This window comes from Melanotaenia boesemani, chromosome 10, assembly GCF_017639745.1.
Source record: "Melanotaenia boesemani isolate fMelBoe1 chromosome 10, fMelBoe1.pri, whole genome shotgun sequence".
Lineage (NCBI taxonomy): Eukaryota > Metazoa > Chordata > Actinopteri > Atheriniformes > Melanotaeniidae > Melanotaenia > Melanotaenia boesemani.
This window is the reverse complement of record NC_055691.1, coordinates 9,445,531-9,471,703: the sequence shown is the minus strand read 5'-3', so window position 1 is coordinate 9,471,703 and position 26,173 is coordinate 9,445,531. Positions and strand designations below refer to the sequence as shown.

Here is a 26,173-nt window from a genome sequence, read left to right as displayed (position 1 = left end):
CCCATCTGCTTCAAGGTTGGACATGTTGTGTGTTCATTGCTTAGGTACAAAGCTAAAAACACGTGTTGTTTTTAGGTTTTTACTCTATTTTAGCCATTTATTTCTACTTTTGCACTTTGTAACTGATGGTGAAACTGCTGCACTTTATGGCTGGATCTTTAAGCTGTTGATGTTGTATCCTGAATACTGACTGATCTGTGTGTGACGTGGAATGTGTGGGTAGTGTCCTGTCCTTTGCTGTGACTCACGTCTGCAAACCGAGTTACCCCTTGGGGATAAATAAAATGTTCTGAATCTGAGATGCTGTTTTGCATACCTTGGTTGGATCCACTGCTTATTTGACTTTCTTTTGCCTTATATTGATGATATATTTTCTCTGTTTCAGATCATTCTTTGTAAACCCTAGCGATTGTTGCCACATTCAAAGTCACTTAAATCCCCTTAAAGGCACTTAAACCTCAGTAGGTCATCTATACCATGTTTTCATGACTAAATGTACTGAGTTGCTGCCACGTGATTGGCTGATTAGATATTTGTGTTACGAAACAGTTGCACAGGTAGACCTGATAAAGTAGACAATGAGTTTATGAGTCCTGCCAGTCTGAAGTTCTCAGTCTTATAGAGTTTATGAAATCAGTGTTTTTCCCTTTTAGAGGATATTTATTTCTATAAAATGTATGAAACAGAAATGTCTTGTCCTTTCCATGCACACATCCCATCTTCCAAGTTTTACTGTCAGTAATCTGGCAGCTCCTCCACACACAGAGGTAAAGTTCAGGCTCCTGTCAGAAAGTTTGGAAGAATTAATCAAAATTTAGCTCCTCTGTGGGAACATTTTGGGTTTTCATCTTGACTGAGGAGAGCTTATTTATGAAATCAGCTATGATGTTGACTTTAATTACGAAACACTGGCACAGCAACATAAAGGCGTTTAAAGTAAAGAGCGACTCTTTATGCCACAGAACCGTCAGTGTCCACTTTCCTTTATTTTATCTAATTGTTTTATTGAATTATTTTTCTAATGTGTTTATTCCACTCTTGAGAGTAGAATAAGGCCCAGTCATCAATGACAGAACAGTTCCCTCAGTCATCCTGCAAGAGTTTTTAAAACAGTGACCGGAAATCACCCAGTTTTCCCACTTTAAACAAATAATTGGACTAAATGGATATTCCAAGACCACCCCAGTTTAAAGTCTGGCCCAGTTTAAATGATATCACTTTTTTCTGTTTGTACAGACGTATCAGAGGTTTACAAGGCTGAATTTTCTGTTTTGACTCTTCAAGGATCCCCAGCAGCTTTTTCTTTGCACTGCGTCACACGCTTTCAGACATGTATCATGCTCCAGGGTTTTCGTTTGTGCTGCATGTCTGCAGTGTGTGATGTTGAGAGCAGATTGTTTGATCTTCACCTCTTTGCTGCCTACAGGTACACCACACTTGTCTGTCTGTGTGTTTGTGGGACTTTGTTACATCCAGGTTTGTTGATATAACACAATGTTTTGTGTTTTTAACAACTGTGGATACATTTTTTTTCTCAAACGATGCCCTCCATCTGAATGAAACAAACTCCTTAAATCGATTTATTGTACAAATTTCCATTTTCATAACTAGAAAGTGTGAAGGAAAGTGGGATTTAGGTGGAAATGAGGCAGAACCATTAATTGGATGCCATGAATGCCCTGCTTTTTACCTCACACACACACACACACACACACACACACACACACACACACACACACACACACACACACACACACACACACACACACACACACACACACACACATCCTTCCCTTCATATACCACAGACCACATGCAGATTTCTAAGTGCTTGTTTTTCCTAAAAACAGCACACACATGCACAGTTCTTCCCTCTTTTACACTATACTTTAAGCATGTCTAACCCTCCTCATGCACACATCCACCTGCACCTCCACCACCATCATCACACAGGCCCCCTGGTGCGTGCAGAGTTCACAGTAACGGTGTATGTGTCTCTGAGGGGGACAGAGGGAGGATGTGGGAATCTAAATAAAGCTGTGTGTGCTTGGCTAATGAAACACACTGTATTCCCCACAGCCTTATCAGGAAAAATAGGCTTTTATCAGTGGCAGAGTTACCAGTGTTCCTAAGACCTTTAAAAATACCAACTACCTTGGCTTTTATCATAGTTTCCCCATAAAATAATGGAGACGGTGCTTACAGAGATCTTTAATTGTCAGTTGTATTTAAATCTGATTATGAATCACTCAGGTCTTTCTTTGCTAGTACTGAGCCAGTTCCTGTGTCTTCATTTTTTGCTTCCTAGCAGACATAGTTTTTGTGTCAGCTCTGAAAAAAGCAAAGATGACACAGTGTCAGGACTAAAAACCTATCCACTGTAGATTAACAGGATTTGAAAGTAGTGTCCTGAAGAAACACAATCTTTCTTTTTTATTGTTTTGCAGATAATATCCAGGTATATCCACCTGTTCAGACTAGTCTCTGATAGACTGCGGCCCTTGATGAGCTGCCTCCATTAATAGAAAAACTTTCTGATTCTAAGTGTAAGAGAGACAGAAAATGTTGTTTTTGGGTGTTCATATCAGATGACTGTGCTTCCACCTGGGGAGAGTCCTGGGTGAGTAATCAGTCTCATCCCACTCCCACCAGTGACCTCCACCCCTCTGGACCTACTTTCCCTGGTAGATTTGAGTGTCTGGTGTTTGGATCAGCTGACTGAACAGTGTGCAGAGTCTGCTGGTATCTGCTGGTGTAGTGATGGTGCAAACACACACACTGTTTTATACACTGATAATGAAGGACAGATATTAGTCAACAAACCATTTTTACTCTAGAACTGGACCACTGACCCATTCATAGTACATTTTGTATGATTCATAAACCACAGTGTTAATATTTACAACCAATAACGTAAGAGACCTGAGCAGATTAGGATTAAATTTCAATGTTGTTTTTTTTATTTACTTATTCATTTATCACTTTTAGTATTCCATCATACTGTTAGAGATAATAGGAAATGTTAAAATGTCTTCTACTGACACACAACAGTCCCTGTACAGCATTAATATATATATATATATATATATATATATATATATACACATATATACATATATATATATATATATATATATACACATATATATATATATATATATAATGCTAAAATGAAAACTATTGTAGACGAGTGCTAAACTTGAATCTTTTTCTTATAAAAGGAACTTTTTGGTGAGACATAACATCTCATTGTTGGACTAAAGCTGTTTTTTTGAACTGTGGACAGTTTGTAGCATCTGGTGAGGAAACTGCCACACATGTCCAACACATCAGGAAACTGATGCGTTCAGATGAGAAGTTCTGAGCCGAGCCAACAGGATGCAGGACGTGATGCAAAAAGTAGACTGTGAAAATCCCAGTGTTGGGTTTAAAGCACAAAGACTTCTTAAAAGTGAGTGGAGAGCAAGTGGACCTTGTATCAGAGAGCAGGCAAGTCCATCAACATCCAGGCTGGTAAAGTCAGACGTTTGTCCAGAAATGCCCAACGCTGCAGTCCATGAATGAAAAAAGGCTGATTTTTTCAATCAGTTTTAATGAAACTAAAACTCTGAACACCCAATGTTTTAGCAACTAAACTGAGCTGGACATGGATCACACTGGAGGGGTGGGGTTAGACTGCAACTGGGAGTTACCAACACTTTGTTTATCTTTGAAAAGGAAATCTACTGATTTATAACTTCTTGTTTGATGTAAGCTCTTGGCTCAGGTCTGATGTGAGGATGGGGTGAGTCAGCGAGGAGAGGTGTTAAGAACCAGAGGGGTGGAGGTCACTGGTAGGAGTGGGGCGAGGGGAAGGGATTTGGATGGATCAGAAACAGAGGTTGGTAAGTGAGAGATGTAGTGTGTTGGGGAGGGGATGAACGGGAAATCCCATTGTGTGGTGGCTCCGGCCATTTCCTGTTTGTGTGCCAGCTGCACTTCCCCCCCTTCCTGTCGTACCCAGGAAGTCGGCATCACATTCCTGCGCTGATCAGCTCTCTACGTGAATGTGTCGGAGAGGTCTCGTGACATTTTCATTGTCAATACCTGTGTGCTTATAGAGGCTGTTGGGACAGTCAAGTATCAGAGACTGCTTTTACAGGAATTTATGTAAACAGCTGGTTTTAACTGATAATTAAGTGTTGACAGGAATCCTCATAGAGATCCTTGCTGGTAATTTTTTTATTTAAATCTGATCATGAATTCTGACCCAGTCCTCATTTCTTCATATTTTGCTTCCCAGCAGACATTTCTTTAGTTTCAGTAAAAAAAAGTAAAAAAAAGGGCAGAAATGCTTGTGTTGTGGTGTTTCTGGATTCTTCCATTTACAACTGTTGACCAAAGTGAAGCCAAGAAGAGAACCAGTTTTTACTGGTAATTAAATTTTACTAAGAAAAAAATTATTCACCTTTCAGACAATCAGTCATTTTTCTGGTCATTTCTCCCCCAAAGTCCCTGGTCAGATGAAGACAGCTTCAGTGTGATTAATCATTACACATTACATTATATCGCGCCACATTTTCTTGGCAATGGTTATGATGTTGTAACCATGGAAACAGGAATTAGATTATTTGTTACTGAAAAAATAAGACTGTTATTCCCATCAGTGGTCATGATGTTCAACTTTGTCAGCTACAGCTTGACTATCTCCATCCATTTTCACAGCATGTGGCCTATGACTAATAATACAATGTTTACTGGTTTAATCACGATACACGATATATTGTAATGTTTTGAAATCTCTAAAACACAGTGTAAACGTTGAATTTCACATTATGATGCATAAACATACATTTCCTGTAGAACAGGTCTATATTTTGGCCTTTTATTCTAAAAACTAAACAGCCTGATGTTATTTATCTTATTTACAACGTCATGTTATGTCTCTACAAGCCGTGGACAAAGTTGTCTCGGACACATCAGTGGACAGAGCTGGAAATTATGTTGCATCAGTCACCTGAAAAACAGGCCAAAATATCTGCATTTTAAACGCTTCCGAGGTGACAACACTTTGTACTTCTAGAAGGAGCAGCCGTAGAAGCATATAATAATTTTGTATATCCAACATAGAACAACCTGGGTATATACTCACTCGAGTATTTTAGATATATCGCCCAACAATTTAACAACTCCAATAACACAGCTTCTCTGCTGCATGTTTAGTGGTGCAGCAGTTAAAAAGGTTTTTTTTTCTCTGCATGTGGAAAGTGAAGCTCTGTTTTTGGTCGCTGCACATAATGAATAGAAATCGTTGTTTTAACTTTAATTTTCTGTCCTTGTTTTCTTGTCAGCAGTAGAAGAAGGGGAGTCCTCGGAGTTTGGAGGGACCTGGGATGAATCAGCCGTCCAGACAGGTGAGTGTACAACAAGAAAAATTGTGTTTTAATAAGACCTGTTCTCAAACACGAAGCTGAACTGTCTACACACAAACACAGACTTCCAGACTTTATTTCATCTCCACAGTATTTCTAATGGCCTGCTCAGAGACAGATTAAGGGGCTGGAAAGTGGAAAAGACAAAGATTTAGTGAAGACAGAAGGAAAGGGTGGATGAACTGGAGAAGGAAAAGAGAAGAGGTGAAGATGGAGAGAATGATGAGATGTGGAAAGAAACGGAGCACTCGGTCTCTGGAGTCGGGCTGAATGGAAAGAGATGGGGGGTAGGGTGTGGGGGGATTTGTGTGCTTTTTCACTACTCTCTACGGCCTGATATCCTGGGAGGAAGTCTGAGAGATGGTTGGGCTTTTCTTTTCATTTTGTTCTTTTCTTGGATTTTTTGTTTTTCCTTGTGGTTTCTCAAAAACCAGTCTCTCATTTCTGCCTCTCCTCCCCCCCTTCTCCATCTTTCTCTTCTCTCTTGTTTCCACGCTGAAATGGAAATTCAAAATTATCCTCAGTTGCCCTTTTACCATGAAGGGAGAGGTGGAAGTAAATCAGCTGCTGTTCACATATGAAAGGTGAAATAATTCAGATTTAAATCAGGACAAAAAGCCAGCTTTAATATAAAATCACCACAGTGTTCCCTTTCATGAGGGATAAAGATGAATTATTATAAGACTTAATCAGCCTCATGTTCTTGTTAATAAGTACTGTGTTTATGTGGCTTCTGGTAACAGGTTTGCTATTTGCTATTTATCTATTATGTTGTAATATTATAGGACGTTAATTTTAGTTGTTTTCGTGAATTCGCTGTTCTACCAAACAATAATGAGCTTATTTTTTACTCTATCAGTGGATTTTCACTGAACTCACTGCAGTTAAATTGGTCTCAAAAGTGCATGTGATTCAAGCACACACAGCAGGATCTGCACTTTGTGATATTATAGGTAAACAGTTGCCGTTAAGAAACTGTTTATTTACGGAGAGGTGGTTTATAAGATATATATTGCTGAACGAAAAAACTCTTGTGACAACAAAAACAATGAATGGAACTATAGTCTGATACAATCTAAACACTGTATCATGACAGCAGACTCCAACATTATTCCCTTTTTATCAGATCTTTACACTTGCTGTTCATTTCATCAGGTCCACCTTGTTTGTACCGGGTTGGACCCCATTTTCCTTCAGAATTGCCTTAATTCTTGCTCTAATAGACTTAACAAGGTGGTGGAAACCTTCCTCAGAGGTTTTGCTCCATATTGACATGACAGCATCACACAGTTGCTGCATCCATGATAAGAATCTTCCGTTCCACCACATCCCAAAGCTGCTCTGCCGGACTGAGATCTGGTGACTGTGGTGGCCGTTGGAGTCCAGTGAGCTCATTCTCATGTTCTAGAAAGCAGGTGTAGATGATCTGAGCTTTGTGACATGGTGCATTATCCTGCTGGAAGTAGAATCAGAAGATGCTCCACTGTGGACATAAAGGGATGGACATGGTCAGCAACAATACTCAGGTAGGCTGTGGTGGTTAAACCAGGCCACATTGGTACTAAGGGGCCCAAAGTGGGACAAGAAAATATCCCCCACACCATTACACCAGCAGCAGCCTGAAGCGTTGATCCAAGGCAGGATGGATCCATGTTTTCATGCTGTTTCCACCAAATTCTGAGCCTAGCATCTGAATGTGGAGCTGAAATGGAGACTCATCAGACCAGCAACGTTTCTCCATCTTCTATTGTCCAGTGTTGGTGAGTGTGTGTGAATTGTAGCCTCAGTTTCCTGTTCTTAGCTGACAGGAGGCACCCGGTGTGGTCTTCTGCTGCTGTAGCCCATCTGCTTCAAGGTTGGACGTGTTGTGTGTTCAGAGAAGCTATTCTGCAGACCTTGGCTGTTTTTTTTTTTTTTTAAATCCCAGCTGATCAGCAGTTTTGGAAATACTCAGACCAACAACCATGCCACATTCAAAACCTCTTAAATCTTCTTTCTTCCTCATTCTCATGTTCAGTTTGAGCTTCAGTGAGTCTTCACCATGTCTACATGACTATATGTGTTGAGTTACTGCCATGTGATTGGCTGGTTAGATATAACAAGCAGGTGAACAGATTAACCTGATAAAGTAGCTGGTGAGTTTACATTTTAACAGAGTTAAACTATAGCAATGAAAGGTTAAATTTTCCTCAGGACCAGAACATCCTGAATAACAATAAAAAGAAAATATCAATGGAAACTCCACAAGTTCAGATATTTACCTTCTTTGTCTACCCCGTAATGAATGTAAATCCAATCAGCGGGGTGAAGTTTACTTAATGAACTTAACAGTTTTTCACTTTGAATTGAATAAACCTTTATCTATGTTTCATTGAACAATTATAGATTCTGGGAGGAATGATTTCCCTGTCCCCTTCTTTTTAAAAACAAACAAACAAAAAAAGAAAACAAACATGCAAAGTTTTAAGTTTTTAATCTGTGATATTTTTAAAAAACCCTTAAATGAGCCAAGATGGACCAATCAGACAAGAGGAGACACTGGACTTCGTTTCTTCCTCCAAAGTCTGAAAAGTCAGCCTGAAGATGTACGAACGTTTTGAGCAGTTCCACTCACAAATCAGCCTCTCTCATGCAGGAACCAACCTTTTCATTTTAATTTATATACTTTAAAATATATTTTTAATTTATACATATTTTAGTTATTTTTATAACGATACTAAAATATCGGTTCCTGTGTGCTTATTTTCAACTTTGAAAAAACAAACCACTCAAAATATTTGCAAGGTATGTGTTGGGTTAAGTTAGATTTAGGTTTAGTGTAGCTTTATTAAGTGTGAGCGTGTGTTAAGTTATCGCAGCATTCTGTGCTCAGTCGTTGGCTAGTTTCAAGGAAGTAGTGGTGTAGGTTTAGACAAAGGACAAAGTGGTTAAACAAGAATATGAAAGTGAACATGTCAGGTGTCAGCCATCAACCACTTTCTGCCATTTAGATGATTCCAGCAATGAGATGAGACCTAGTAAGCTGATAATCACTACAGCTACCACAGGTGCATGTTTCCCTCCTCCTCTGCCACCAGAGGCATTGTCTGCAGCTGCATCTGAGCCATGCTACACGTTGTAAGGATGTTAGGTTATTGTCTGCTGCAGATGTTTCCTTTATGTTTAACAGAGGTGAAGCAAGTTGGACAAAATTGAACAGGATCAGTTCGGTTGAGCTCTTTAAGCGCATTTTTTTAGAAAGGCTACTGAAGTACTTGTGCAGGTTAGTCTCTACCATCTTGCATGTGACAAATAAACAACTTGAAACTAGTTACTTTCCACCCTGGTTCTTCTTGAACTGGGATAAGGTATATCTCCCATAATATGGTTGTTAAGATACTCTGATTGACTAAACTCGGCCTCAGTCAGATTGGAAGTGTGATTATTGGTGAGATTACAAGACTGACTTTGTTATTTATACATAAAAATGTTTGACTTTGTTGAATTTGTCACAGCTAATATGAGCTGGATCCAATTTTAAGTGTTTTTTTTTTCCTTTTAGTAGAGGAAATGACTTTTGAAAATCTCCCAGAAATGGAACTGGTCTGCAACCATCATGATCATTAGTAAATTTATTGTTCTGCATCAGAATCCCAACTGTAATCGTAATGCAAAAGAAGAAACTTCATGCACATTTTCCAGCTCTGGAAGAAAACGGTAGAAGCAGTGTAGGTGTTTGTGAGCTGCAGCTAGTTTTCCTGCTCTGGTTTGCAGCCTATCAGAGGAGAGTTAAAGACTTCCTCTGACTGGATCCCAGCAGGGAAATAAGATCCTGCTGAATGTGGTAAATATGCAGTTATCTCTCGCTCTGCTTCTCTTGCCCTGTCTCTCGTTGAGCTCTTCAGGGAGGGGGAGGAAAGGAAAGTATGACCCTTGGGGTGTCTATGACGTGCTGAACCCTCCCATCCTTCCATTCTACCCCCCCCCACGCTTTTCTTCAAACCTGTGCTAACTCTACTCCAGGGCCCACAATGCAGGCCTGTGTGTGTGTGTATATGTGTGTGTTCATGGGGGTGCTGACTGAGGTCCTGGGTGGCTCACTAGAACTGCTGTGTGTGTCAGATCCTGCAGGAAGCTGGACTCCCATGACACACACATGCACACACACATACACATACACCTATCTGAAACTCTTCCTCCCATGAAAACACACTGTCCCACATTCCCTTACTCAGCCACTCTTCACTTTGGATTTTACTATTCCCTGTCCCAGCATCCTCAGCATCAGATCCTCTCCACTTTGCTGCACGTTTCTCTTAATCTTTCCTTTAACTTTCCACTGTTTCAATGGGAGAATTTTTCCTATTTCCAGCAATGAAACCAAAACTCCCAGGGAGCAAAATAATTACAAAAAAAAGAAGAAACGTCCACATTTTACCCTTTAAGTCTATTGTTCGCTTTCTCTGGAAAATGTGTGTTGAGTTTGGACAGACCTGTAGGAGAGGAGGTGGAGTAAAGGGAATAACTTATTCTCCCTCTTCCCTGGATCTATTCCTCTTTTTCTTTTTCTTCCTGGCTGTTCGGCCCCAGATTGGAGCCTCTTGAGGTTAAAAGTACCCCAAAACCCTCCTTCCCTTCTTCCCTTGCTGCCCCAGAGGTTATAGAGAAAGAAAAGTAAAGAAAGGTAGCAGCGGAGTTGGCCTTTGTATGATCTGTTTAGACTTCAGATGGAGTGGGGATGTCTGATGTCTTTACAAACACATTGAATGATCTCTGGAAGTGATGAAATCATCAGTTTTTTCTCTGGAGCCACCTTTTTCTACTTTATTCTCCACTCAGACATACACTCGCATACCGACTGAGCCAATGAGTCATAATGGAAATGCTTTGTCACGTCCCCAGGCTGAAACTGAGAAACTGACACCAACTGGATTATGGGTATTCACTGTGTTGGTGTGTGTGTATGTGTGGTAATGCAGGCATGAGTGGCCGTTGAGGCGGTGACTTGCAACTATCAGATGATAGGTCTGTATCAATATCAGAAAACTGTGTTCGTGTTTATTTTCCATCAGTGTGGTTTCTAGCCAGCCGCAGTGTCCAAGCAGCTCTGAGCATGACCAGAGAGAAAAAAAAATCTCATAAATAAACTTACCAGTTGACGAACATGCCCACTTCCTCTCGCAGTGTCTCCTGGATAAATGGTTGGACCAGCATCAGACCTTATAATTAGTTGAGTGCAGCTGTTTAAAAAAGCAGCTGTGAGAAAAATTAAGACAATAGACCTGCTGGTCTCTGGTACCTTGAGGGGACACCACTGTGCCTGCACATATCTGAAAATACTTCTCTGCGTAAAACATGAAGGTTTATCCCAAAATCTTCATCTTGTTTTCAATTTGGCTGATTTTTGCTCCTGATATGTCTCCTTACCTGTTAGATAACGTCACGAGTTTTAGCAGAAGATCCATCCATCCATCCATCCATCCATCCATCCATCCATCCATCCATCCATCCATCCATCCATCCATCCATCCATCCATCCATCCATCCATCCATCCATCCATCCATCCATCCATCCATCCATCCATCCATCCATCCATCCATCCATCCATCCATCAATCTCCTGCTTCCCTGTAATATCTGCATGATGGACAGAGCTGAGAAAAACAGGACACTGGCCTTTTTGTGTATCTGTCTTGTCCCCCCCCCTCTCTCTCCCTCTGTTTTCCTCTTCCTCCATCACGCTCTCACTGCTACCCTCTGGAGGTCCATAATGTAGCTTTAATTTCCCCAAGGCTGCCACAGGAAAACAGTTCTCGTGGATGAGTGTGTGAACTCATCTTGTGTTCTTGTGACAGTGCTCAGTATTTCTGGTTTTGTCTGCTATGCACCATTTAAGCCCCGTCCAGTGTGTGTGTGTGCAGCTGAAATTAGACAAATGGGCTGCTGTCGACTTATTTGCATGTTTTTCTGCAGATATGTGTGCATGTGGGCTGTGTGTCGGTCTGATTTTTGTGGCATGTTTGGTGTTGAGTTTGTGTTTGTGTCTCTTCTTCCCATGACGTTAATGGCTCTTTCATCATCCTGTTTCCAGACGTTGGTGTTGGGTGCTAATCTCCCCTGCTGCAGCACATCCCATGTGTGTTGGTGTGTATGTTTGTGTAGCTGTGTGCTTACATGTGTGCGACTTGTACTGTGTAGCTCAGCGGATCTCCTCCCAGGAGGCGAGAGGCCTTCCATTGTGAAAACACACACAGATACACAGGCTATAGGGGGACATGAGGCGGTTGTAGATACATGGGTGGAGTTGAGGGGAAATAAGGTTCCTTACAAAGCCACCTAACACACAAACACACCTGAGCACTTGCGGAAGAGCCAGAGGGTAGCAGAGGGGTGGTGGGGTGATTCTCCAGGGACCCCCGGAGCAGGCCTGTGTTGTTGTGTCCAGCTGCACCTGTTCAGCCTCTGTGTGTGTGTATGTGTGTGTGTGCACACAGTGCCAAATGTGTTCACCGTTCTTTGCATCTTCCCACTTATTTTGAGCTCAAATAGGTCACTGTGCAGACAGTTGGGGTCCCAGTTTGGCTCTGCAGCCACTCATCTCTGCAAACACATGCTGTTGTTTTTTTTTAACACTTTATTGGTTTTTAATCATTTGAATAAACAAACATTTTAAAAAAAATGTTCCCTCCCCTTCTTAATTAATAACATTCTCCAAAGAAAAAATGTATAGTAAATAATTTATTAGTAAAAAGAAAAACACAGGAGAGATAGAAATGCATAAAGTAATGGATTTGTTTGCCCAAATATAGAATAATACAGTTAAAAATATAAGTATACATACACACACTCCCATACACATATCCATACATATAACACCAAATAGATTCTAAAGATTATCACAAAAAACAAGCAAACCATTAACTAAACAATAAGAGGTCATTATCCTCTTCTCTCTTTTCAATCATAGCTGAAGCACAGATTCTAGGAAATTTAGACTGAGTCTTGTATCTTATCGAATTCTGAATCTAATTCCAAGTATTTATACTTTTATGATGGTTATAAAATGAAAACAATGCGTCGCATCCAGTTTTTTAAATGCCAAACAACAACATATCTTCCTAATCCACATCTACAGTTGTTTCTCTTAGTTTTGTTTTGGCCAGATTAAAGCGATTACATGTCTGTTGTGTACTAAGAAGAGATTGTTGGAAAATGTCCAGGGTATATGTGTAATACTCCATCCAGAACATGTGGAGCTTCTGACATCCCCACATACAATAGTAGATGACACCAACATCTTCAGTACTTAATGCAGGTGTCTGTTATATTAGGATTGAAATGGTGAAGTTTTAACAGTAATATAAGTCCTAAGTAGCCACATATACTGAGTTTACATCTAGTGTTTATAGCTTGAGTTTGGGTCTGAAAAAAATGCCTTTCCAGTTAAAGATCTTTTTTCCATGCAGGCAGAGTCAAACTAGAGTTTTCTTTGGAGCCTCATAATTATGTATCAGAAAATTTAAACAGCTGACTGCATCCATAGTTTTGAGTGAATTGTTAAATTGTTGACTGTGTGGTTTCCATGATAGTTTTAATTTGGGAAGGATATTACAATTATTATGTGTTAATTATACTCCTTATTACACTATAAATGTGTAAAATCACACAAACACTCCTTCAGATGATTTACTAAGGGGTGTCATAATGAATGTGTTATTACAGAGATTAATTTGTGGAATTAACACATTATTTGTTCATTTTCTAATGCGTTAAAGCATAAACAACAAAATCCAAATTTACATTATCTTGACAAGAGCAGCTGCTGTTGAGCATGTATGTGTCTTGTCACAGCGGTGAACAGAATCCACCCAAAATCTTTTTATCCTCCATATTTATGAAGATTTTGGCAGTTTTTAAGCTTTATATTTAGAGGATGTCTGCTGGATGACCTCTTTGATTTACCAAATAACTTTGTTTACGTTCTGTTCACAAGTTGCGCTGATCAGCCATTACGGTTCAGACATAAAGTAACTGTCAAATCCCTACGCGAGTGTCAAGAACCAGCAGTGAAGGAAGTGACCTGCTGGGTGTCACCAAAAATTAGCATCTATCTGCTAGCTAGTTAACATGTAGCGTCTGCAGAAGGGGACATAACTCACCAGGACAGAGGGGTCTTTCTGACAGTATTCAAGAAAACAAAGGAAATGTACTACTTTCACTGTTTTATATATTTATAAATGTATGAATAAAGGCAAAAACGTGCCTAGTTTAATCTGAAATATTCAAACTTCATTGAATAACTTAACTAGGTAATTGATGACACTACTTGTTAATGCAAAGAGTCGTAGATTTAAATCATCCTACATCATCCAACTCTGATAACAGCTGCTGTTTCTCATGTTCTGATGACAGGAATCGGTCTCCTCTCTGTTCGATGCTCTAAAGAAGCAACACAGATCTGATTTTAACCTCACAGAAATTTGGAATGTTACTCAGGCAGGTGGCTGTGAATCCAGGGCTGGTGTAGAGTGAGATATGCAGCAGAATGAAAGCCTTGTTGAGTTTCTAAACATTCTCCTGGAAGCTGGACACACACTTCTCTCCCCAGCCTTTGATCCCTCCTTTAGGCGTATGCTTGGCCGGCAGATATACATCTCTCTGAGCTGCTGAGTGTCCCTGACAGACCACAGTACCAGCTCCCATATGCCAAATCAAATACTCCAAAAGCTACCTCACCATTGCAGTATTAGAGTATGTTTTATTCCTCTTTAACGCCCCTTCTAGCTCTGGCACACTCCGTTAGTGCACTTCTGTCACCATGGGGTAGTTCAGGAACATTTCCCAGAGTTCATTAGTTTTTGACTTTTCTTCCCACAGGATATCTAGACATGTACGGTGGTCATGTGCTTGATTTTTTGGTGTTCCAGTTTGTGTCTCAGCTAGCTTAACTTGGCAACAGCTCACAGTGGTAAAATAAACCCAGAGTTTTGAGTTCTGAGTCGGTTTGGATCTGGTTTGTTTTTCCACCGTGGTTTTGTCATCTTACAGGGAACAAGAACACTTTCTGTCTTTCTCCCTCTTGTCCGTTATGTTCATGGTTTATTATAATTTAGCTTACTAATTACTTTAATGAACTCATTTTAATGTGGTTAATGAGAGAAAACACACACACAATCTAATAAGCACACCCATGCAATGAAAACATACAAGCATCCCCACGTACTGTATCTGTGAGCCTAACGAGTGGTGATTAGTGGGTCTCGGCTAGGCGTGGTTAGGCTGTGTAACATCATTCTGCACTGTGGACTCGGCTAATTCACTCCTCTTTATCTAATTACCCAGGGTGAGCATGAACACGCACACATGCAGCAATACACTGCGCACACACACACACACACACACACACACACACCACCTGCATATATCTTTCCTGCAGATATGCAAAGTGACCTCATTATTCCTGCAGCATCCATTTATATATTTAAATGTGTTAACAAACAGCTCATTGTCCTCAGGTTAGCGAGGCTGCTGGATGCAGCAGACAGGACGCATTATTACTTTTCCTCATGAGACACATAGTGTAAACTTTTTTCCACATCCATGATTGATGCTGTCACAAACTGAGCCTGGAATCTTATTTTGGGTTTACTTATTGTCCCTGAATGCATCAGGATCATAGATTGGGTCATTATTTGATTATTATAGGAGGTGAGTTTACAAAAAATACAGTTGTGGGTGGAACTCTTGATCTAACCCTCATTTCTTTATATATTGATGGGTAAAAAGTTTGAGCAGTTCTCACAAACCTGAACGGAAGCAGGTTTTTTCTTCATCAGAGTCTGAACCCTATTAGACAAACCTGTCATTTCTTTAAGTCTTCTTCAGGATTAGCTCTCCAGGCTTCTTAAAGGACTTTACAAAACTCTTCTTTGGAAGTTTCTGCCTTTTGTTATGTTCTCTGTCCAGGTGATCCCATGCTGTTTTGATAATGTTGAAGTCTGGGTTCTGGGGAGGATCCATCAGACCTGTTTCCACTGATGTTCAGTTCAGTTCTTGTGTCATGTGACACATCTCAGCCTTTTTCTCCTTGTTTCCCTTCCTTAAGAATTGCTCCTTGACAGCCACGTTTCCATGGAGACCATTTCTGATGAGGCTTCGGCCAACAGTAGGTGGATCGGCTGAAGGTCCAGATGCAGTTTTTATGCTTGGATGATTCATGGGTCAGAGTTAAGTTGGTTTAGAATGAAAAAAAAAAACAAAAAGCAAAAAAAACATTCCTCTGAAAGTGAGGTACAAGAACTGGACTCAAAATGACTGAAAATGTCCAAAGAAAAACATTGAAAGACCTTCAGAAAACTGGAGAACAATTGATGAAGACCATTCTAAAAGATTAAAACAGTGAAATGTGAAGAAATGAGGAATACATCAGGACTTTTTGAGTTGATAGAACCGACTCCGAGGTGTTGCTCAGGAAGCTGTTGTGACATTCAACCACATAAATGTGTTTTTCTGCAGACAAAGAAATGGACATGCAGACTTAATTTTTTTTCTTTTCTCCACTTTCCCTGCAGACCCAACAGTAGGTTTGAGACCAGTCTTTAGGTACCCAGAATGCAGATGGTTTGCTGTCCTACCAGCTAGTTAATTTCATTTAATTGCATTCACGGTGCATCCCAGGTGTGATTCAGTCCCTCATTATTTGGCTGGAATGAAAAGCAACGGGGCTCTGGGACTTGAGAATTTGTTAAAAACATTCATCTTCCGCGTTTGAAAGAAATTTCTAAATCTTTTTGTTCATTTAGCTGGAAAATGGAAATTCTTTAGATTTTTGTATCTAAACTGCAGGACAAGCTTTACAATGACAGCGTGTTTGTGGGTGATGTAAGAACAAAACATAGTGTCTGTTCTTGAGATTGCAAGGCTCGTGTGTGTGTGTGTGTGTGTGTATATGTAGTGTGGGTTAGAGTGGGAATGTGCAGTTATTCCTGGCATAGGAACAGTCTGTGACTCAGAGATAATGGTTCTCAGTAGAGAGAGTGTGTTCATGTGTGTGCTTGTGTGTCTCTGAGTGACTACAGCTATATCTCACCAATGTGTGTGTGTGTGTGTAGAAGAGAGAATGCAAGAGCTATTTGCTAGGGACCACTGTCATACTATTCAATCAGTAGCCCAACACACACACACTCACACACTGCTGTGCACCCTGAGCACCTCTGGGAGTTGCCTGCCTTCATTAAGTAGGCCTGCTGCTGCTTTCTGGTGTAGCTCTGGTGGAGATGGAGCATCATGGAGAAGGAAAAGGAAGCATGGAGACTTGTGTAAGAATCGAGAAAAGATCAAATGCTGATGTCCTGCTCAGTTAAATGCACTAAAATCATTGTTTACTTTTGAAATATTTGGAAGTTTTTTTTTTTTTTTTTTTATCTTTTTTTGTTAAAATTTTCCTGTGCAGAACCCTCCCAAGTTTTCTACACCAAATCACAACATTTAGCATATCTGCATCATCAGATTGTGTTTTCTGACCATATGTCAGGTTTCTCTTGTGGTTGGGTCTCTCACACACACACACACACACTACTAGCTCTGCTGCTTCCCACCTTCTCTATAAGTCACTCAGCCAACATTAACCTGCAAAGTTTCTGTCTTGCTCTCTTAGCTCCTAGTTCTAAAATTACATATAATAATATGTATTTGTCAGTTTATACCAGTCTCATGGTGTTTGAAGAATTACTGCAGTAGATTGGATAAAAATAGACTATTCTTTTGTCTGGAGAATTAAAAAAGACTTGTTGATGTCCACAGTGTCTTGGTTAGAGCTCTGAATCCGTCTTTCTTTCTTCTTTTGTCATAGTTAATACCTCTAACAAACATCTCTACAAATAAAATGTGACTCAAGTGTCCTCCATATTTTTAGAAAGATTTGTTTGCTCTTCTCAAGTGGTGACAGGAACTCTTCTTCTTCTTCTGGCTCAAGGGTCCACGCTTAAAACATTTAAAACATTTAAAAAACAAAGCATTGAAATTTACAGACAAAAGGATAAGAGAAAGGAAGAGAGTTTTACTTTTCAGTTTTACTTGAAGATGTGGAGGGCACTCATCTTTAGCTTCAGACATTCTTGCTTTTCCAAAGCATGTTTGCAGCTAAAGTGGTGCAGCTGATCGTTTGTTTGGTCCACATCTGACTTTTTAAAGCCACCATATCTGCAGACAACAGATTCAGCTTCTTTTTTTCTTTCATGGTGTTCCCCTTTAATGTCTGCTGGAACAATTTTCAGTGCTCAACAACTCCAGTAACATAGCTGCATGTTCAGTGGTGTAGCAGTGAAAAAGGTCCCCCCTGTAACGGATTCCTGTTTCACTATGTTCCCAACATTGTTCAGGCCACCTGTAGACTCCAGGGTGAAAAAATGTCTTCCCTGCAAAATAAAAATAGGATGGGAGTGAGTTATATTCCTTTTTTTTTTCTTTTTTTCCTAAACTTTGACATGTTAGCTGTTTGACTGATATGTTGCTACATGATATAGGTAACTCCTGGTGATTCTGTCTGGTTTGGTCACCTGGTTCCAGAGCAGATCTGATAGTTTCTCTGCACGGCTTCTCTCTCTTATGTCTGCTAAGATGCCACACGCTGGAAGCATCACCAGCATTTAGTCAAACTGTTCAGTTTCTGAACCTAATTTCCTTTTGTTGTTATTTTCTTGTCCTTTCACCATGACCCTGTAACTCCAAGTCTGGCCTCATCGCTGTAGCGTTCATACATAGCAACTCACTACTGCTGATCAAACTTGGATTTCTCAGATCAGAACTCTTTGTCTCAAACCAAATGGTAGAGATGGCCTAAGCAGGTTTATTTTCATCTTTTTTTTTAATTGTTATTTTATTATAATTTATTATAGTCACAGAAAAAATGCAGAACTCAGATGTAGAGGCATGTTTAAGAAGACAAAGACCAGTATGGACATAAAAAACTATGCATATATGTCAGAGAGGTGAACTCGTAAGTGTGATGAGGAATTGAGATTGTGGCAAACAGATATAAAAGTGAGGTTTGATTACTGTTTATGAGGCATTAGTTTAGTATCAGTAAAGAGTTTATTATTTTATTGTATTTTATGTTTGTTTTGCTGACCATTAGGCATGATAATGAGTAATGAGTATTGAGAAACCAGCCCAATACTAAAGTTTTGAGAACAGGATTTAATATTTCTTCTTTCAGGCTTATTTTTCCGCTCAGAGTAACTCAACTTGTCGTCCAAAACAACTTCCAACAAACTAATTCATTTTGTTTGCAAGTGCCAAGAACTTGATGACAAACGATGTAGGAAATTCAGGGATAATTGCATAATGGAAATAGCTTGTCTTCTTGTTAATGTATGTTTCTAGTTTAGCCAGCAGGGTATCAGAAGGAACTGCCGACATCCTGAAAACCACCTGGAAACAATCGAGATAACTCTGCAGCTCTTTCATCAGCTGCTGAAACTCTTCCTGATGAGCCCAATATTTACTTGTACATAAATATAAAATGTTGGTGTGCAAAGGTTCTTTAATATCAAACATATAAAGGATTTTCCCATTTTTAGACCAACTTTAATCGTGAAGTCTTTATTATCTTCCTGCATAATGACACAATTCCAAGAAGACACATTCATCTGGCCGAGCCAGGAGGTCCGTCTCAGAGTGGTAATGATTATAACATCCTCACCATCCACTGAGGCTTCAGAGGTAGCTCTCTTTAAAGCACCCCCCACTTATTTTTTCTCTGAGACTCTTAAGAGGACATGTAATGTTTCTGTCCCTGCTGTGCAGAGTGAGGTGGGTGGGTAACGTAGTAGTGTACCGATCCATGTGCAAATAGAGACCCCCAGCAGCTTTGTGAGCCCTCAGTTCTGACACCCATCTTTGTCTTTATCCCTCTGCACAGGGAAGACCAAATAAATAGAGGAGTGGAAAAAAAACACGACTAGAAGGGAAAAAAGGGAGAGATGGGGACAGAGGGGTGCAAGATGGAGAGGTTTCATCAGCCTCTTCCCTCTGTTGCTATGACAGCAGGTTGTGTTGGCATGCATTCGAGTTGGCGCTGCCCTCACCTCTGGCATCAGGACACCCAGGGGAGTGTATGTGTGTGTGTGTCCATGATGTATGTGTTTGCTCGGTCTTTGCTAAAGTATGCATTGTGATGCCACAAAAAAAACCCCCAAAAAACAAAAAAGATGCATTCTACAAATTTACCAAGAGAGGTCTGAATCGTGAAGGAATGTTAATCATTTTTACATTCCAGCACAAACACATGTATGTGCGTGTTTGTACATTCACAGTAACTGTTGGTGTGTATTTGAGAGTGCATGAGCGTGCATGTATTCTGTCAGCCAAAGGGCTTTTTTCTCTCCCTGGCCAGACGGTGCGCTCACCACTGGACAGATGGCCAACACCCTCCCTCTCTTCTTCCTCATCTCTTCATCTATCCCTCCATCACTGTCTTCCTATCTTGCAGCTCCACCAAGCACCCCATCACCTCAGCCCCTCGATCCCCACCTCCCAGCATCCCTTTTTCCCAGCATAACTCTCCCATAATAAATCAGAGTGGGATGGACATTTGATGCCTCGGTTGGTTCTGTCTCACTTTGATCAGGTTTTCTCACCATGTCTCTTACATTATGTGAGAATCTGCCTCCTGGATTGTCTGGATTTAATCTTAAACTGCAAAAGTCTCAGGTTTGCTACATGCTTTAACTGCAGAATTGGTTCTAGTAATCTCCTAGTGATGTACAAGCATTTGAACTTGGCTATACTGATAGAATTAACAAACTCAATTTAGAATAAAATATATCTTAATTATTTAAGAGTTTGGTCTATTTGCTGATACATTTAGTCCATTGGAGGTGCAGTTTTGTACCATTAGGAGTCATTTCCAGGTCAGGATTGATGCTCCTTTGTTGCAAATTGTACCACATCAGAAAGTGCAGGGGTGAAAAGTTGAGTTGACGCTATTCTGCTAATAACTGAGACATTAAGGCTTCATTAAAGGCCAGACTCATCAGTGTGGCAACTGATGCTTGACTTGTAAATGTGGTAATCTAGGCTGGATTTGTTGATGTGATAGCCAAGATCTTCTTTCACTAGTATCAATTCTGTCTTTACCGATGCACATTTTACTGTTGCCTGTGGCCGATGTCGCCTTTTTTAATGAGAGCTGGTTTTCAATGGACTTACCTGATTAAATAAAGGTTAAAAAAGTGTATTTAAAATGTGGACCCTCGCCATGACAACTGAGATTTGCTGTAATCTGAAAAGGCATTTTTAATTCAAGATTTAACTCTTTGCTGTTAAATCAGCTGATGTTTGATTTGTCACATTGGTGACATAGGCTTGACTTATCGCTATGGCAGCCAAGGCTTGACTTGTTGTCATGGTAACTGATGCTTGACTTATCACTGTGATTACATAGGGTCTAAGCTAGCAAGGAGGGTGGTAACGGAGGCAGGCCCGCCTTATGTGCTCTTATGCCGGGCCGGCATCGTGGAGCTTGACACAAACCGACAGCGCTGTCATGACTCAACTGATTCCACAAGGTGACTTAAAGTGTGTAAGCACAGACAATTGTGGCACTGAGCCACTACTTTTTGGCAAGTTTACTTGAATTTATGTATTTATTTGTTTATTTATTTGCCTAATGAGGTGCAACTGTAACATGAAACAGGTTAGGATTAGATTTCTGTACCTTGCAGGATGTTTTTACAGAACCCTTCAAAGGCATCATTTCCAGTTCACCTTTTTATTTTACATCCAGGTTCTACTGGCAGTTAAACTCGATAGAGGCACTTGTTGGTGATGGTATGTTGTTATAAAGGAATTGGAGCATTTTTAATTGAACACTGAGGATAAATTCACAAACAGATTTTATTGATCAGACGGTTTCTAAAAAACATGATTAGGTACCAAGAATAGCATGTTATAAAGAATGTCTTCTGGAGCTCCTGACAGACAAAATGAAGCAGAGCTGAAATTATTTTGTCCTGTAATCATAGAGATAAAACGAAGTCTGTTTTAATGAAAAGTCATGGAGGTTACAGGCCAAAAACGTATCAACAGAGAACTTATTCTACCAATTAATGTTCCATTAACTATATGACTTTCCTTTCCTTTCCTTTCCTTTCCTTCTCCTCTCTCTAGCCAAGTGTCTTCAGTGTCAGTCCTATTGGATCCTCAGCGTTTATAATGTGATAATAAGGTGTGAAAATGGAGACACAATAGAGCGTTGAGGATTGGGCCGACGCAGCCCTCCACTGGCCTCCTCTCACACTCTGTCTGCAACCAGGACACACACATTCACACTCACGTCAAAAGCTAAAGTGATAATCCACACACTGTGTAATTACCAATGATGGGTCGAGCAGGACTTATTGTCGGTTAAATATAGACGGTGAAGAAACTCACACATCACTGCAGAAGTACAAATTAGAAAATGACAGAATAAAATTAATTAGGGAAAAAGAAACAGTTGTGATTGTGAGAGGGAGACAAACGATCCAAGATGCATCACGTAATCATCATCTTTGTCTTAAGCTAGCAGCTGGTAAGAAAACATGTATGTTGGTGTGTCTGCAGAAGTCCCTGTGTCAGACAGAGAGGCAGAGCCCAAAGATGGTCAGGGGGCTGGCGCCGAGGATGGAGAACAGGATGAGGACCGTGACGAAAGAGATCACGACGAGGACCTGGATGACGAGTCCATCTTCACCTGCGATAACTGTCAGCAGGACTTTGAGTGTCTGGCCGATCTGACTGAGCACAGAACCAACCACTGCCCGGCAGGTAAGATCTCCAGCCTCTTAGCTGTGTGTTCTAATAGCATCGCCTCATTTATTCAACACACGAACAGATCTTTAATTAAACACACTGCATGTTCTTAAGTGGAAAAGATGGTTTTCAGATGAGTTGCATCCTGTAGAATCACCAACACTACAGTTTCCTGGGTGATGCAGGCCCTCCCCTGTTGCTGAATACCTATAGCTACTGGAATCAGTAATACCCATATGTTCCACTGGGACACACACAAAGGCCGTTATTAGTACTGGTGTAATTAATGGAGTGGCTGAAAGGAACGCGGCGGGGGCATCTGGTTCCTACAGATTAATCCAAACGCTCCCTTAACAAGCCAGCGCACACTCTTTCATGCTACTGCAAAGCAAGTCTCCTCTTGGTGTGTGAGGGTGTGTGTGTTTACTTTTGATAGTGGGATGAAGAGGTAGGGAGGGGGGCGGGAGTGGAGGGCTTTGTTTAAACTGGTAAAGATAGTGTTCCCAGAGACCATGTAATGTAAGATGCTAAGACTCCTAACTCAGCAACCTCTTAATCACCTGGGACTGGTTTACCATCCAATCCGAGCAGAGTCACGTGCACTGCTGGGTCTCACATTAGAGTTAGGAAGGCGTTTGAGTTGCAGTTATTTGGAGATGTAGTGTAGAGCAACTGAAAAGTTGAGGGAGTTTTGAGAAATAACATGAGAAAAGCTGTGATCCTACACAGAGCGATCATGTAGAGCAGTACACATCTTTAAGATTTTCTTTCAGAACAGGCTAATTAAAAGCTTCAAAGCTCAGTATGAAAACTAACTGGACTGTACAGCTGATTTACCCTTTTCTCATCAGGTTTAAAAATATGATCAATACACCCTCAGATGAACAACAGCATATGACTTATACTGTGTGATTATTATTAACAAACACTAAGTCAAAATGTAGAAGCAGTTCACCCTGACTGCATCTATAAAAAGGGTCCGTAGCAGCATTTGATTCGCTCGTCATCATTAGTGTTCCTCTATGAAAACAGAGGTTTGTCAGTTTGCTATTCTGCACCATTCAGCTGTGTGTTAACATCACACCAAGGAGGAAAGACATCAGCAATTGTCTTAAAGAAGTCATTGCTACTGCCCAAACTATCTGGAGTCTATCATTCAATGGTCCAAGGTCAGACCTTGAAGTGCTCAGAGAAACTTCAAAAAAATAAACACATCTCAGACTCTCCAGGTTTCAGTTAGCATGTTAAATGTTAACGTTCATGACAGCCTAGTTAGAAAAAGACTGAACCAGTACGGCTTGTTTGGAGGGCTGCAGGAGAAAGCCTCTTCTCTCTAAAACTAACATGGCAGCACTGCTTAGGCTGGCAAAGCTGCATCTGAACACACAGCCGGACTTTTGGAATGATGTCTAGATCAGACTAATGTGAACATGTTTAGTCAGAATGCAGAAAAAACCTCAAACAGCATTTCAGCACAAACACCTCATACCAGCTGTCAGCATGGTGGTGGAAGGATGATGATCTGGACACAATGAAATCATTGAGTGGACCATGAACCCCTCTGGATACCAACGTATTCTAGAGTCAGATGTGAGCTAAATCGCAGCAGGACAAAGATCCCAAACAGAATGACTAAAAACAAAAAATAATCTAGGCGTTGACATGATCCAGACCTCAGCCTGGCTGTGATGCTGTGGTGGGACCTTCAGAGAGCTGCAGAAACCACAGCAATGTGAGAGACTGATAACATCATCCTTCAACCTAGTGCTGCGTTTAACACATTGATCTGGTGTTTTAGGTTTGTTTTTTTTCCAATAAAGAATGATGTTGTGTTAAATGTTGTGATGTTCATCTGATGTTGCCTCACTTTTATGGGCTCGACACATGGGAGGCGACGTCGCTCCTTCTCCATTCATTTCCTATGGAACCTGTGTATTGAGGCGAAAATCGCTGCCCACCTGCCATTAAGCGACAGGCGACATTCGTGCATGTGAAATGTTGCACTCGTTCATGTAGATGTGCACACGATGCTTGCAACGCGACACAAGAAAATAGGAAAACGTTCAACTTTTGTCGCTGTCGCCTGGCACTACAGCCAACCAGCGAGGGGCTTCGTGGACTGACCAATGAGAGCAGGCTAGACAGCGAAGTCTGCAAACACTTTGAACATAGAAGAATATATAATTTGAGCTCAATAAAAGGCAGCCGCGTGGCACCAGAGTGAATTAGTCCAAACGTAGGTTTTAGATTTATCTGGATCAGCCTTGAAGTCCATCAAATGATGATATTCACGATGCTGTTTCCTATTTTGTAAACTTGGATGAACCCAGGGTTGTCTTTCTTTTATACAGTAAACAGCAAGATTTCTGTTAATTCGTCCAAAATATTCTGACTCTCCTTCTGTCATACTTTGTCATGTCAGGGACTGGTTTGAAAATGTCACAATCCCCACCAATATCATAACCAATCAAATTTCTTAGAGAAAAGCGATCTTAGAGAAAAGCGATCTTAAAGAAAAGCGATCTTAAAGAAAAGCGATCTTAGAGCGTGATGCACAGCACTGCTGCCGTTGCTGTTGTTGGTCGTCTCCAGTGTGTCGAGCCCATTATGGCTTGGTGAGGACCAGGTGATTTAAAAAAAATCTTTAAAATCATTTTCACATGACTGTACAACACATGATTTTTTTCTGAGTCATACGTGAACACACACTCCTGTACTCGTCTCTGTTGTCACAATCTGACACACACTGCACACACGCAGAGCATCACACAGCCAAAAGCTGTGGGCTCCTGTCAGAGCGCAGGATGTGGCCTGTGATTTCAGCAGAGCAGTCTGTTGAGGGCTACATGTTGCTGAGCAAGAAAACTCAGGGAGGGAGTGGCGGGTGAGAGGGAGCGCAGAAGAAATGAAATGATAAAACATGTTTTTCCCAGGAGAAAGAGTGGTTGAGATTGCGGAGTAATCCCACGGCTCTGCAGGATCTGTGTGCACTTGCATTCAGGGTTTTGTGTACTTGTGTTCATATTTGTGTTGCTTGGTGTCACTGTACACTTGGTCGTAGACGCGTGTGTGTCCACGGCGGAGTGTATGTGTGTGTGAAGCCGGTGGAGGGACGACTGCACTCTAGTAATTATTGAGGAGAAAGCTAAATGAAAACGCACAGAATAGAGAATCCTCTTAAATTTTACGGAGACCCCTGGGAGGTCGGGGCATGCCACACACACACAAACACACTTCCAAACACACAAAAACATGAAACACATGGTCTTCTGGGGATAAACACACGCCACTCTAGATCTGCATGAGAGAGTTAATGTGTTCATGCATTTTGTAGTTTGAAGTAGTTTGATGTTTGTCCCTGAACAGAAAGCAAACACTCAGACATCAGCCATCTTGGTTGGGGGTGACAGATGGAGCCATCTTACAAGGTAACTGGCTCTGATGTTATCTCACTGATTGCTTTGCATCACTGTTATTAAAAAAAGGTAAATCAAGAACTCATTTTTCTTACAAGAATTTTAATGTTGCATGAAAAATAGCAAAATTACAATAGGCTGAGCCAAGACATGAAGATCTGGTGCAGCAGCTCAGCCGCTCAACCGGGACAATTAAATGGCTTTGTTTCTGTTAAACTGCAACATGTCATAACACTTTTCATGTCATAAAATTAAAGTGGTATAACTTTTCTTCTTTAGATTGATAGAAATAGATGTTGCAGGATTGCAGTCTGGTCCGTTTTTCTGCTTCCTGTATTGAATTGAGGCTAGAAAAAATCTCCATTATGCTGGCTTCTATTTTGATTTTTCTGCTTGTAAAATCTTTTTTTAATCATCTTTAAAGCCTTAAATGAATTTCAGACTTATCCACCTGTCGAGTTCCCTCCCGATTTCTGAGACTCGCTGATGCAACCAGGTGCAGAGGTTTGATTTGAAACTGGTAGGGACATAAAAATATATTTTTGAACTTATGAAAGATATTTGGTGTTTCTC

General features: G+C 40.6%; 1 protein-coding gene across 8 annotated transcripts in view; it reads left to right on the top strand.

The window, feature by feature from the left end:
- The window catches only part of znf423 (zinc finger protein 423), a 177,248-nt gene that overhangs the window by 19,562 nt on the left and 131,513 nt on the right, over positions 1–26,173 (top strand). For 5 of the 8 annotated variants that reach the window (XM_041997581.1, XM_041997580.1, XM_041997576.1 and 2 more), the window contains exons 2-3: positions 5,331–5,393; positions 21,996–22,199. In XM_041997581.1, the coding sequence (XP_041853515.1) occupies positions 5,331–5,393; positions 21,996–22,199 (267 nt within the window). The remainder of the gene's footprint in view (positions 1–5,330; positions 5,394–21,995; positions 22,200–26,173) is intronic. The other 3 variants (XM_041997579.1, XM_041997577.1, XM_041997578.1) reach the window with 3 other exon arrangements.